We start from the raw sequence: 13231 nt of genomic DNA on the forward strand, positions 1-13231 counted from the left end.
GAGCAGGAAAGCCCTGTGCCTCAGACAAGCAGCCTAAAATATCCCAACCCCTCACCCCCCCCCCCAAAATCCCTGTCTGCCCTGCATGACCAGTCAAGCCCAGGTTGCATGATCCTTTATTCCTGTAACCAGGCCAATGGGGAGCCATGCAGCACTACTGTATGACCCATTGCTCATAGTCTTCCCTCCTCTTTCCTTTCCTGCTCCCAATTCTCACCACTACTCCCTGCCTAGCCAAGACCCGATAGTGAGTGGGCACTGCCTTCAGTAAGATTCACCCTTGAGACACACTCTCAGGCTTCTTAATAACACTCAGATTTGGGACCCACTCACCCTCAGATTCCCCCCACTCCCCCCAACCTTTCATGCCTGATCCTTAGTGCTCTATAAAGGAACACAACACCAACTTGGAGTAGCAAAAGGCTGCAGCAATATGCAGTATGGCAATACTTATGTACTTATGGATCCCAGGTGTGAGAGGTTGTTTGGAAGGGTTGGGGTTCACCTATCGGATGTAGGATGGGACTTGTTCCTCACTGATTTACAAAAAGCCATTGAGTATAGTTTGCTTGTGGGAGTCCCGAATAGGCTGCATCTTTGAGGGTTTTTTTGGGGAGGGGGGGGGGCAGTAGGATTCAGTCCTGGCCTCCAGTGGCAATTATCCAAGTTTTAGGGACTCAGGCTCATAGGGTATGAGCCATGAGATTTGCTATTGGGTCAGGTAACCCAGATAAACAAGCATGGAGGTCCATGCCTGCTCCAGGGGCCCTTGTTTTATAGGGTGGAGACACATGGCAGTGCCTCTTTGAAAAGGTATGTGGAGTTTTTTTTTGTGAAGACACATGATTGTATATGGTTCCCTCATTATAATTAAGGTGTGTCCTTTAAAAACGAGGTGATACCGGTTGTTCTGAAGTCTTTATTTCAATTACCCCAATATTGACTGGATAAATGCTACATCAGGAAGTGCTAGGGAGGTAAAATACTTAGATGTAACAAATAACTGCTTCTTGGAGCAACTGGTCCAAGAACCGACAAGAGGGGGAGCTATTTTAGATCTAGTCCTTAGTTGAATGCAGGGCATGGTATGAGAAGTAATGGTATTAGAACTGGGAACAGTGATCATAGCATGGTCAAATTTGAGCTGATACCTGGAGTGCTCAATAAAGAAATCTAGCAGCATTTAATTTATGAATGGGTGACTATGACAAAATGAGGGAAATGGTTAAAAAGAAGCTGAAGGGGTTGGCCACAAAGGTTAAGGTTTTAAATCAGGCATGGACCTTCATGGAAGCCCAGACCACATGTATTCCACGTATTAATAAAGGTGGAAAGAAGCGCAAACAACAACCAGCATGGTTAAAAGGTGAAGTGAAAGAGGCTATTAGAGCCAAAGAGCATCCTTCAAAGAATGGAAAAGGGAGCTGAATGAAGAAAATAAAGAAGCAACATAAGCAATGTCAAGCTAGATGCAAAGAACTGATAAAAAAAAAGGCTAAAAGAGAATATGAAGAAAAACTTGCCATGGAGACAAAAACTCATAGTAACACCTTTTTTCAGGTACATCAGAAGCAGAAAGCCTGTGAGGGAATCCATGGGACCATTAGATCATGAAGGAGCAAAGGGGACACTGAGGGAGGACAAGGCCATAGTGGATGGATTGAATGAATTCTTTGCGTCGATCTTTATGGAAGAAGATGTAAGAGATCTACACACTCTGGCAATGGTTTTCAAGGATGATGATGCGGAGGAACTGAAAGAAATATCAGTGAACCTAGAAGACGTACTGAGCCCAATTGACAAGTTAAAGAGTGAAGGACTGGATGGCATACACCCCAGGTACTGATAGAACTTAAACATGACATTGCTGATCTGTTATCTGTAACCTGCCGTTAAAATAATCCATAGTACCTGCCAATGTAACGTTGATTTTTAAAAAGGTTCTAGGAGTGATTTGGGTAATTAAACACCGGTAAGACTGATTTCAGTGCCAGGGAAAAAAAGTAGAAACTATTATAAAGGATAAAATTATGGAACACATAGACAAACATGGTTTAATGGGATAGAGTCAGCATGGGTTCAGCCAAAGGAAGTCTTGCCTCACCAATTTGCTTTATTTCTTTGAGGGCATAAATAAACATGTGGATAAAGTTGATGCAGTTGTTGTGATGAATCTAGATTTTCAGAAAGCTTTTGACAAAGTTCCTCATGAGAGACCCCTGAGAAAGTTAAAGAATCATGGGATAGGAGGCAATGTCCTTCTGTGGATTAGGAATTGGTTATTGGACAGAAAGCAGAGGTTAGGGTTAAATGGCCATTCTTCCAAATGGAAGCAGGTGAATAGTGGAATGCTGCAGGGATCTGTAATGGGACTGGTGTTATTTAACATATTTATAAATGATATTGAAAACGTGATGATGAGTAAGGTGATGATGACACAAAACTATTCAAAGCTGTCAAAACACATACGGATTGTGAAAAATTGCAGGAAGACCTTACGAAACTGTACGACTGGGCATCCAAATGGCAGATGAAATTTAATGTGGACAAATGCAAAGTGATGCAAATTGGAAAGAATAATCCAAATCATAGTTACCTGAAGATAGGGTCCACCTTAGGAGTCAACACTCAAGAAAAAAGATCTAGGTGTCATTTTAGACAATACGATGAAATCTTCTGCAGTCAAAAGAGCAACCAGAATTCTAGGAATTATAAGGAAAAGGATGCAGAATAAGACCAAGAATGTTATAATGCCTCTGTACCGCTCTATGGTGTGACCTCACCTTCAGTAATGGGTTCAATTTTGGTCACTGTATCTCAAAAAGAACTAGCGGAATTAGAAAAGATTCAAAGAAGAGCAACCAAAATGATAAAGGGGATGAAACTCCTCCCATATGAGGAAAGGCTAAAGAGGTTAGAGCTCCTCAGCTTGGAAAAGAGACGGCTGAGGGGGGATTCGATTGAGATCTATAAAATCCTGAGTGATATAGAATGGTTAGAAATGAATTGATAATAGTCTCTACCATTTTTCCCGGATCTACTCTGGAACCTTGACAGACCCCTTACCCACTCCAGATGATCCAGTTCCTGCTTCCGCTGGCAGTGGTAAAGATATAGATCCCTTATTTGTCGTTCCCTGATTCATATCTCAGGGGGACGATGTCTCAGTCTCTGCAAAATGTTCAATACTGGCAGCCGAGTTGCTTGTATGGGCTACTTCAGGCCTTGAGGAACCTACTGTCCATGTTGTCTCCCTTCTTCAGCTGGAACCCTGGAACTGCTATCCACATCCTAGGCATCTGTGGAGACAAGACAGAGCCAGCAGAAACTGACTCATCCACAGCCCCTCCTGCCTGGTACTCCTGGAAAGAAGCCATGCCACCCCCGTACTAGAATCCCCAGCACGCAGAGCCACACTGCCACATCTTCCCCACTAGCTTGAGGAAAAACCTGTATTCCCCATGCTAACCCCAAAGCAGGCAACTGCCACCCCTGGTGCCATTCCGGGCCTCACAGGGTCATCATACTCCACTGGCTCTGAGGCTGACACCCCCATGTAGCTGTCTGAGGCCACTCCAATACTGGCTGTATCGTACCCCCCTTGAAGAACCATCACCTGCGCCTATCCATTGGATAAACTGTGCTGCCTGAGGCCTCCCAGCTGCACCGATACTCCTCTGTACTCCTCCCACACTGGAGTCTTCTCCCACTGCATCAGAATGACCTCCAGGGGCCGCCTGAATGACCACCTCTCTCCTCCCACTACTGCTCAAACCATGTTTTCCCGCTAATCTGTTGGCTCCTAAATCCCTCTTGATCTCCCTGCAATACTCATTTTAGGCAGGCTTCTTTTTCCCTTCCTCACTCCAATCAAAATACCTTGCTTTCCCCACCTTTCCACTCTCAATGAGGCAGCTTCAATGGCCATCACTGATAGGATATTGGCTTTGGATTTTCATGCCAGCATGGCCAGGGAACAGAGAGGTGGAGGAATGTCAGCACCCATTTGCTCTGGACTCTGATCCTTGTCAAAAGAGTTCCCTGCCATAAGGGACACCTCCTTTGAATCTTCACAAGCTGCCTCCAGCACCAGATCCTTCACCCCCACCAGCAACACCTCGAGCCAACAACCAAAAGCAGGCTTCAAACCCACAACACTAAGGTCACAGGCAGCAACTCTAACTGCTAAACTACAGCTCTGCCTAAAGCAAAGCGTGTTGAAGTGGGACTGGCACCTGGATTCCTTGGTTCACACCCTACTGCACTATCCACTATGCTACTACAGCTACCTTCAAGGGGCAGGAAAGCCCTGCGCCTCAGAGGGGCAGCCTGAAATATCCTGACCCCTCACCCCCCCCACCAATCCCCATCTGCCCTGCATGACCAGCCAATCCCAGGTCACTTAACCCTGTATTCTTTTTATCAGGCCAATGGGGAACACACACCGCTCCTGTCTGACCCTTTGCTCACACTCTTCCCTTTCTTTCCCTTTCTTGTTCCTGATGCTCAGTGCTACTCCATGCCTAGCTGAGACCCGATGGTGAGTGGGCTCTGCCTTTGGTTAGGTTCACCCTCGAGACAGACTCTTGGGTTTGTTAATTCTTGCATATATTTAAAAAAGACTCTATACTGGCAGATCCTTTTCTAAGATACTACCACAGTTTGACCTGCCCCAACCTTGACATCTCAAGTCCAGTTTGTAGGTTCTTTCGAAAATCTGCCTTCACATATGCATACATATTTTAGACAGATTTTGTAGGTTAATTATTGCATATTAACGTATACTTAAATTTATTTCTGCAGAACCATTAAAACCATCTACCAAAAGTATTCAGTCAAGCTTTATACAGCAAGCAGAATACAACGTAACACCAGATGCCGAAAGGGGAAATGACTGTGGTGTTGCAAGACAAGTTTGCCAGCAGTCTCATCACTGCTACACCGTGTATGAGAACTTTAAAAGACTGTGCAGTGCTAAGCTGGAATATTGTGATCTCCAAACCTCTGGACCACCCTGTTTGATAGCATGGAATGAGCTGAGTAAAACAGTTCTTGGAAATTGCAAATGTCCAGATCCAGGCCATGAACACTGTTTAAAAATCTGGAAAACTGTGTTTAGTAACAATTGTTTGATGCATATACAGGCCAGTCATGCTTATACCACTGACAAATATGATGAGTGGAAAGTTCTAGACAGGGACACATGTGAGTAGTGAACAGCTTAACAGTTTATGAATCTGTGATGTGGAGGGGCATTTTCGAAAGGGATGTTCAAGTTGCAATTTGGACGTCCTTGCAAAACGGCAAAATCCAGGGGTGGGGAAACCCATATTTTCAAAACAAGATGGACGTCCATCTTTCGTTTCAAAAATACCGACAGAGATGTCCCTAGATTTGGTTGTCCCTAGACATGGACGTTTCTGACTTTCGGCGATTTTCGAAGCCAAAGACGTCCATGTTAAAAACAGTCAAATGCAAGTCATTTGGTCGTTGGAGGAGCCACCATTTGTAGTGCACTGGTCCCCCTGACATGCCAGGATAGCAACCGGGCACCCTAGGGGGCACTGCAGTAAACTTCTTAAATTGCTCCCAGGAATATAGCTCCCTTACCTTGTGTGCTGAGCCCCCCAAAACCCACCATCCACAATTGTACACTACTACCATAGCCCTTACGGGTGAAGGGGGGCACATATATATGGGTACAGCCAGTTTGTGGTGGGTTTTGGAGAGCTCGCTGATCCCTCCACAAATGTAGCAGGTAGGGGGGGGGGGATTGGCCTGGGTCCGCCTATCTGAAGTGCACTGCAGTGCCCACTAAAACTACTCCAGGGACCTGCATGCACTGTCATGGGCCTGAGTATGATATCTGAGGCTGGCATAGAGACTGGCATGACATATTTTGAAATGTGTTTTTTGATGGTGGGAGGGGGTTAGTGACCACTGGGGAGTAACAGGAGGTCATTCCTGATTCTCTTCGGTGGTCATCTGGTCATTTCGGGCACCTTTTTGTGCCTTCTTCGTAAGAAAAACAGGTCCGGGTGAAAACATCCAAGTGTTCGTCAGGGGCATCCTTGTTTTTTCGATTATGGGTCAAAGACGTCCAAGTGTTAGACAAGCACAAATCCCACCTTCGCTACACCTCCAACACACACCTTTGAACTTTGGCCGTCCTTGCGAAAGAGTGCAGTTGGAGACGGCCTAAATCGGGTTTCGATTATACCTATTTGGACGTCCCTGGGAGAAGGACGTCCATCTTCTGATTTATGTCGAAAGATGGACGTCCTTCTCTTTTGAAAATGAGCCCAATAGTCACCAGGATTTTCAAGATCAAGATATTAGGTAGAATTCTAACAGAATTTATTATGCAAATGCTTTTTCAGAATATTAAGATAGTTGGTCTGTATAAAAAAATAATCTAGTGACCTTTTTGTTCATAATATCCAGGGTGTTGGCTATGCAAAATGATGACAGTGTGGCCCTAATCCAAAATGGAAAACCTGGGAAGTACAAGAGTTTTTTAAATGTAATTTACATATGAATATCTCTTTCCGTGTAGCTAAAGTCTGTGAGTTCTTTCATAACGTGTATGTTTAAGCTACATTGAGAGGAAGTGTCCAAGGGGTATGCTTATGTCAAGAGAGGAAAGGTGTGTGCATAGATGAAGAGTCCAAATATTTGCATAGACCACGGGAATAGCCCTGAAAGGCCTGAATGGGTTGCATCTCCTTACCCTACCCCAACATATTTGAGTCAGGCCCACCCACTCAGCGACCAAGATAAATAAGGAGAATTTGAGGCAGTGCCAACACCCAATCCTCTTAACATTAGACCTCAAGAAAATATCAGTCCTGGCTACATCACTAGCATAACATTTTCCAAGAAAAATATACCTGTAGTAAAAGCAGTTACAAGTGACTATGCATAGTTTCAAATCAAAAGTGCTCTTGTATTTATTTATCTAAAACGTATACCCCTTCAAACTGTAGGACTGCACTCAAGGTAGGGAATAACAAGATAAAGCTCCATAGGGACAAATATCATCAGCAATAAATATACAGAAACAGCAAATAGCAATAAAACTAGCTAGGAACCAAAAGTACTTTCAAAATAGCTACGATTTTACCGACTTTTAAAAATGCAAATAATCATCACAGTTCTAGGCTATACATGAAAGTGAATTGCAAATGGCTGATTGTAAAGATCATGGGGACTGAACTGACAGTTGAAGTAGGTCTAACTTATTTCTACATAGAGTAGAGTAGAATTGGAGTAAGAGTAGCCTAATGAGAAGAGCATTGGGCTGCAAATCCAGGGAAGCCACGATTCAAGTCCCACTGCCACTCTTTCTAATCTTGTGAAAATCATTGAAGAAGGCATTACTTCAGGTACTACCTTACCCCTCATTCCATAACCAGAATGTAGGCACTCTCCCCTAGATTCTATGAAAGCATTCAAATTTCCATGCATAAAACTGCACACTATCCTGAGATGTACGCACAACTAAATTGGCTAATGAGCCAATTTAGCACCAATAATTGGGTGCTAACAATTATTGTTGCTAATTGGCAACACTTTGGATCTGCACATGCCACCTGAGGCGAAGCTAACATGCCTCCCCCCGGGCCGAGATACCTCCCTGCCCTAGGTGTTTTACCTTGTCCCGGTGACATTCCAAACCCTGCAGCAGCGGCGATTCTAATACGCTGCTCTGCCACCACCAGCACCCGCATCTTCCTTTTACTGCAGCTGCCTGAGCCTCTGATGAAACAAGAAGTTACTTCAGAAAGTTGGCCACAATAAAGGAAAGAGGTAGGTGCCAGCAGCGACAGGGCAGCATATGGGAATTGCTGTGGCTGCAGGGTTTGGAACGTCATGACAAAGTAAAACTCCGCGAAGCCACTACCCGAGATGCCAATCCTGTAGAGTGCCGCCTAAGGCCCCCGCCTCAGGTGGCCTAATGATCAGGCCGCCCCTGGAGGTTAGGACTCTTCAGCTTGGAAAAAGAGATGACTGAGGGGGGATATGATAAAGGCCTATAAAATACTTAGTGGTATAGAATAGGTAAACATAAATCGAATTTTTACTCTTTCAAGAAGTACAAAGACTAAGGAACATTCAAGGAAATTACATGGTACTACTTTTAAAACAGACATGAGGAAATATTTTTTTCACTCAACAAATAGGTAAGCTCTGGAACTCGTTGCCAGAAGATGTGGTATCAGCAGTTAGTGTATCTGGGTTTAAAAAAGATTTGGACAAGTTCCTGGAGGAAAAGTCCATAGTCTGCTATTGAGATAGACACAGGGAAAGCCACTGCATGAATCCTGCTACTAAACATAGTAACATAGTAGATGACGGCAGAAAACGACCTGCACGGTCCATCCAGTCTGCCCAACAAGACAAACATATGTGTATACCTTACCTTGATTTGTACCTGCCTTATTCAGGGCACAGACCGTACAAGTCTGCCCAGCAGTACTTCCCGCCTCTCAACCACCAGTCCCGCCTCCCATCACCGGCTCTGGCACAGACCGTGTATAAGTCTGCCCTCCACTATCCTCGCCTCCCAACCACCAACCCCTCTTCCCCCCACCTGCTCTGCCACCCAATTTCGGCTAAGCTTCTGAGGATCCATTCCTTCTGCACAGGATTCCTTTATGCATATCCCACGCATGTTTGAATTCCGTTACCGTTTTCATCTCCACCACCTCCCGTGGGAGGGCATTCCAAGCATCCACCACCCTCTCTGTGAAAAAATACTTCCTGACATCTTTCCTGAGGCTGCCCCCCTTCAACCTCATTTCATGTCCTCTCGTTCTACCGCCTTCCCATCTCCCGAAAAGATTTGTTTGCGGATTAATACTTTTCAAATATTTGAACGTCTGTATCATATCACCCCTGTTCCTCCTTTCCTCCAGGGTATACATGTTCAGGTCAGCAAGTCTCTCTTCATAAGTCTTGGAACGCAAATCCCGTACCATTCTCGTAGCTTTTCTTAATGTTTTCTGTCAGGTTTTTGTGACCTGAATTGTCACTGCTGGAAGCAGGATGCTGGGTTAGATGGACCATTGGTCTGACCCAGTAAGTCTATTTGTATGTTCTTATGAGTATCTTTTACCCAATTTCAAGTGAACACACAAATATACTTTCACATTTAAAATGGGTGCTTTATATCCACAGACTTTGCAGATGTGTGTGCTAGATGTAAATTGCCCCCGCTGCATTTCTGTCATCTCATCTTAAAAAATAAAGGATATAGTACACCTAGAAAAAGTACACAGAAGTTCAAAGTATAATATTAAGCTATTGAACAAATTAAATAGGAGGAAACATTTTAAACAATAAAATCCAGATCCCTTCAACTTGGAAATAAAGATAACTGAGAGGAGATGTGGTAAGTGCAGGAAATCATGAAGTGTTATGAAAGTAGATAAGGGACTGTTTATTTTAAAAAGATAAGAATAAAAGGACATCTGATCAAAGGATTAGGCAGCCAGTTTCAAACAAACCCAGAAAAGTATTTCACACAATCCAACAGATGGAACTCGGGGATTGTATAAACAATAATAATTGGGTTTAAAAAACTGATTACACCATGAATTCTCAATCCAGTCCTTGGGACAGACATTCAGAGGCCGATGCAGAAAGCCTGGCAGTAGAGCTGCAGTTCTACCACAAAATTAGTTTGCACAACCTACAACAGCATGCTGTAAGCAATGTGGATGCAAATTACTGCAGGTTAAAACTGTGACAGTTATTGACAACTCATTGCAAAATGCCACCCTTCATATCAGTTCCTGAGCCACAATTGGTTCAGGCAGTGACAGGAAGGGCGACATTCAAAAAAAATAAGTTGCCCACTGTCAGCATCAGCCCAATCCCTCTTTGCTCCCCTTCCCTCAACAGGACAGGCACTGGATATCCCCTCCGCCCCAAACAGGATATAGGCATTGGAGAAGGCATAGGAGGAAAAGAGGAATAGAAGACATGGAAGGGCAGTGGTCCAAGCTGAAAGCTGCTATAAATATGGCAACAGATATTTCTACAAGAAAAGTAAACAACAACAAGAGAAACGGGAAGTCCATATGGTTCTCCAAACATGTGGCTAAAAAAATCATGGCAAAAGAGACTGTGCTCAAGAAATACAGAAGAGCACAACAATAGGATCATGGAAAAGAATATCAAATTAAACTGAAAGAAGCGAAGAGGGCTATACGGGGAACTACAACTAGTGAAAATACAAGTGGAATAAAAAAATGCAAAAGATGTAAAGAAAGATGACAAGACCTTTTTCAGATATAGTAATGGATTTGAAAGACTGAAAGATGCTTAGAACAGCTATGTGGAGATTGATGAGGAGAAAGCAAATGTGGTAAACAAATACTTCTCTTCAGTGTTCACAGAAGAAAAGCCTTGAGAAGGACAGCAGTTGGCTGCTGAGGGTATATATATCACCGCCATTGCCTTGACTTTCTTTCATCTCAAGCTATCCTTGATCCAATTCAATCTGGCTTTCGCCCCCTTCATTCAACTGAAACAGTGCTTGCTAAAGTCTCCAATGATCTGTTCCTGGCCAGATCCAAAGGTCTCTATTCCATCTTCATCTTTCTTGATCTATCTGCTGCTTTTGACACTGTTGATCACAGCCTACTCCTTGATACACTGTCCTTACTTGGATTTCAGGGCTATGTTCTTTCCTGGTTTTCTTCTTATCTCTCCCAGCATACCTTTAGTGTATTCTCTAGTGGATCCTCCTCTACTTCTATCCCACTGTCAGTTGGTGTACTTTATGCTGATGACTCCCAGATCTACCTCTCCACACCAGAAATCTCAGCCAAAATCCAGTCCAAAGTATCAGCCTGCCTGTCTGGCATTGCTGCCTGGATGTCTCATTGCTGCCATCTGAAACTAAACATGACCAAGACTGCACTTCTTATCTTTCCCCCTAAACCAACCTCTCCTCCTCCCCTATTCTCTATTTCTGTGGATAACACTCTCATCCTTCCTGTCTCATCAGCTTGTAACCTTGGGGTCATCTTCAACTCCTCCCTCTCCTTCTCTGCACATATTTAGCAGACTACTAAAACCTGTCATTTCTTTCTCTATAATAAAACCAAAATTCGCCCTTTCCTTTCTGAGCACACTACCAGAACCCTCATCCACACTCTTACCATCTCTCACTCAGACTATTGCAACTTGCGTCTCACAGGTCTCCCACTTAGCCATCTCTCTCCTCTTCAATCTGTTCAAAATTCTGCTGTACGACTAATATTCCATCAGTGTCGTTATGCTCATATTAGCCCTCTCCTCAAGTCACTTCACTGGTTTCCTATCCGTTTCCGTATTGTAATAACTGTAATCCCGGTAGCAAACCCTCAGAGGGGTGGTGGGCTCCCTTCATCAGTCCAAAAACAAAGTCCTTCCAGACAACACAGCTTTTAGTTCAAAGCAGTTTATTTTCCCCTCCTCCACAAATCTCAGTTCAAAGGGGATAAGGTCCCATTCAGTTTCAAAACAAAGCAAAAGAAAAAACATTCTATTTAAATCCAAGTTATCCCAGTTCCAACCGCCTGGATTTCAGTTTTAAAAGTCTTTCCGCTTGGGTGGCTGCAGAATGGAAGTACACCTCCCACAATACAGCTACTTGACTCCTGTGACCACCCACTGCCTTCAATCCCTGCAACACTGCCCCAGAGTACAATTACAGTCCATGTCAACAGGTTCCTCCAAACCTGGTGTGCTGGGCCCTCCAGACTCTCCTTCCTCCAAGCACTCCATTAACTCTGCTTCTCTGCTAGTTTGTTGGTTAGAGACCTCCTCCCATTCCCAGGTGGAAGGAATCTTGTACTGATTTCTGACCCAAGGGAATTGAGCTTTGTCATCATGGCTCCCCCTTCTGGCCCTCGTCTGCCATAGCAGCTGCTCTTTCCAGTCCTTTTCCCCCTCCCTTCCACGTGGTGTCCCTACCGGGTTTTGGAACCTACCCCCCCCCCCCCCCGATTCCTTCTCTCAGGGCCTTGTGGGGAATGTAGTCTGGCCCCATACCTCCTCCTGACCTGCTTAGACCCTCCAACCTCCTTACAGCATACAGTTCAAACTCCTCTTATTGGCCTATAAGTGCAGCTCCTCAGTACCTCTCCACTCTCATCTCTCTCTACATTCCTCCCCGGGAACTCCGTTCACTGGGTAAATCTCTCTTATCTGCACCCTTCTCCTCCACCGCTAACTCTAGACTCCGTTCCTTTTATCTTGCTGCATCATATGCCTGGAATAGACTTCCTGAGCCAGTACGTCAAGCTCCATCTCTGTCCGTCTTCAAATCTAAGCTAACCTTCAAATCTAACCTTTTTGATGCTGCTTTTAACTCCTAACCCTTATTCACTTGTTCAGAACCCTTATCTCTTGTTTGTCCTGTTTGTCTGTCCTAATTAGATTATAAGCTCTGTCGAGCAGGGACTGTCTCTTCATGTGTATGTCTAGTAGCACTTTAGAAATGATAAGTAGTAGTAGTATTGCACCATTCACAGAAGAAAACATTTATAAACAACTTGAACATCTGAAAGTAGACAAAGCTCTGGGGCCAGATGGGATACATCTCAGATAACTGAGAGAGCTCAGAGAAATCCTGGCAGGACCTCTTCAGGATTTATTTAATAGATCTTTAGAGATGGGAAAAATTCTGTGGGATTGGAGAAGAGCGGATGTGGTCCCTCTTCACAAAAGCAGGAAAAGGGAAGAAGTGGGAAACAGGCTGGTAAGCCTCACATCGGTGGTAGGAAAAGTAATGGAGTCAATGCTGAAAGAAAAGACAGTCAACTTTCTAGAATCCAACGGGCTCATTTTCAAAACAAAAAGTCCAAAAAATGTCATAATGTCGCAGAAGGAAACTTTTCTCACAAAAACATCCAAGTTGCAATTTTGACACCACAATTTTAGACGTTTTGATCCACAGTTTGTCCAAATTTCAAGGGTGTGTGTGAACATGTTTTGGGCGGGAGATGGGTGGAACTAAAAGATAAACTTTTTACCACAAAAATGGAACAAAATGAAAATGTCTTGGGTAAAAATTAAGACATTTTTGGCTAGACCTGTTTCAATCATGACTAAGGTCCAGATGCACTAAACCTAACAAGCCAGCAAAGTGGTTATTATACCAGTTCTAGCTGGTTTAGTGAGCAAGGAGTAAAACGAGACATGCTCAAAAGGGTTCTCCAAGCTCTTTTCTAATCAC

At 44.0% G+C, this 13231-nt stretch overlaps 1 protein-coding gene across 1 annotated transcript in view; it reads left to right on the forward strand.

Annotated features, from left to right (window-relative positions):
- The window catches only part of GFRAL (GDNF family receptor alpha like), a 118118-nt gene that overhangs the window by 63063 nt on the left and 41824 nt on the right, over positions 1–13231 (forward strand). The window contains exon 4 of the mRNA XM_030195613.1: positions 4804–5205. Within this exon, the coding sequence (XP_030051473.1) occupies positions 4804–5205 (402 nt within the window). The remainder of the gene's footprint in view (positions 1–4803; positions 5206–13231) is intronic.

This window comes from Microcaecilia unicolor, chromosome 3, assembly GCF_901765095.1.
Source record: "Microcaecilia unicolor chromosome 3, aMicUni1.1, whole genome shotgun sequence".
Taxonomy (NCBI): Eukaryota; Metazoa; Chordata; class Amphibia; order Gymnophiona; family Siphonopidae; genus Microcaecilia; species Microcaecilia unicolor.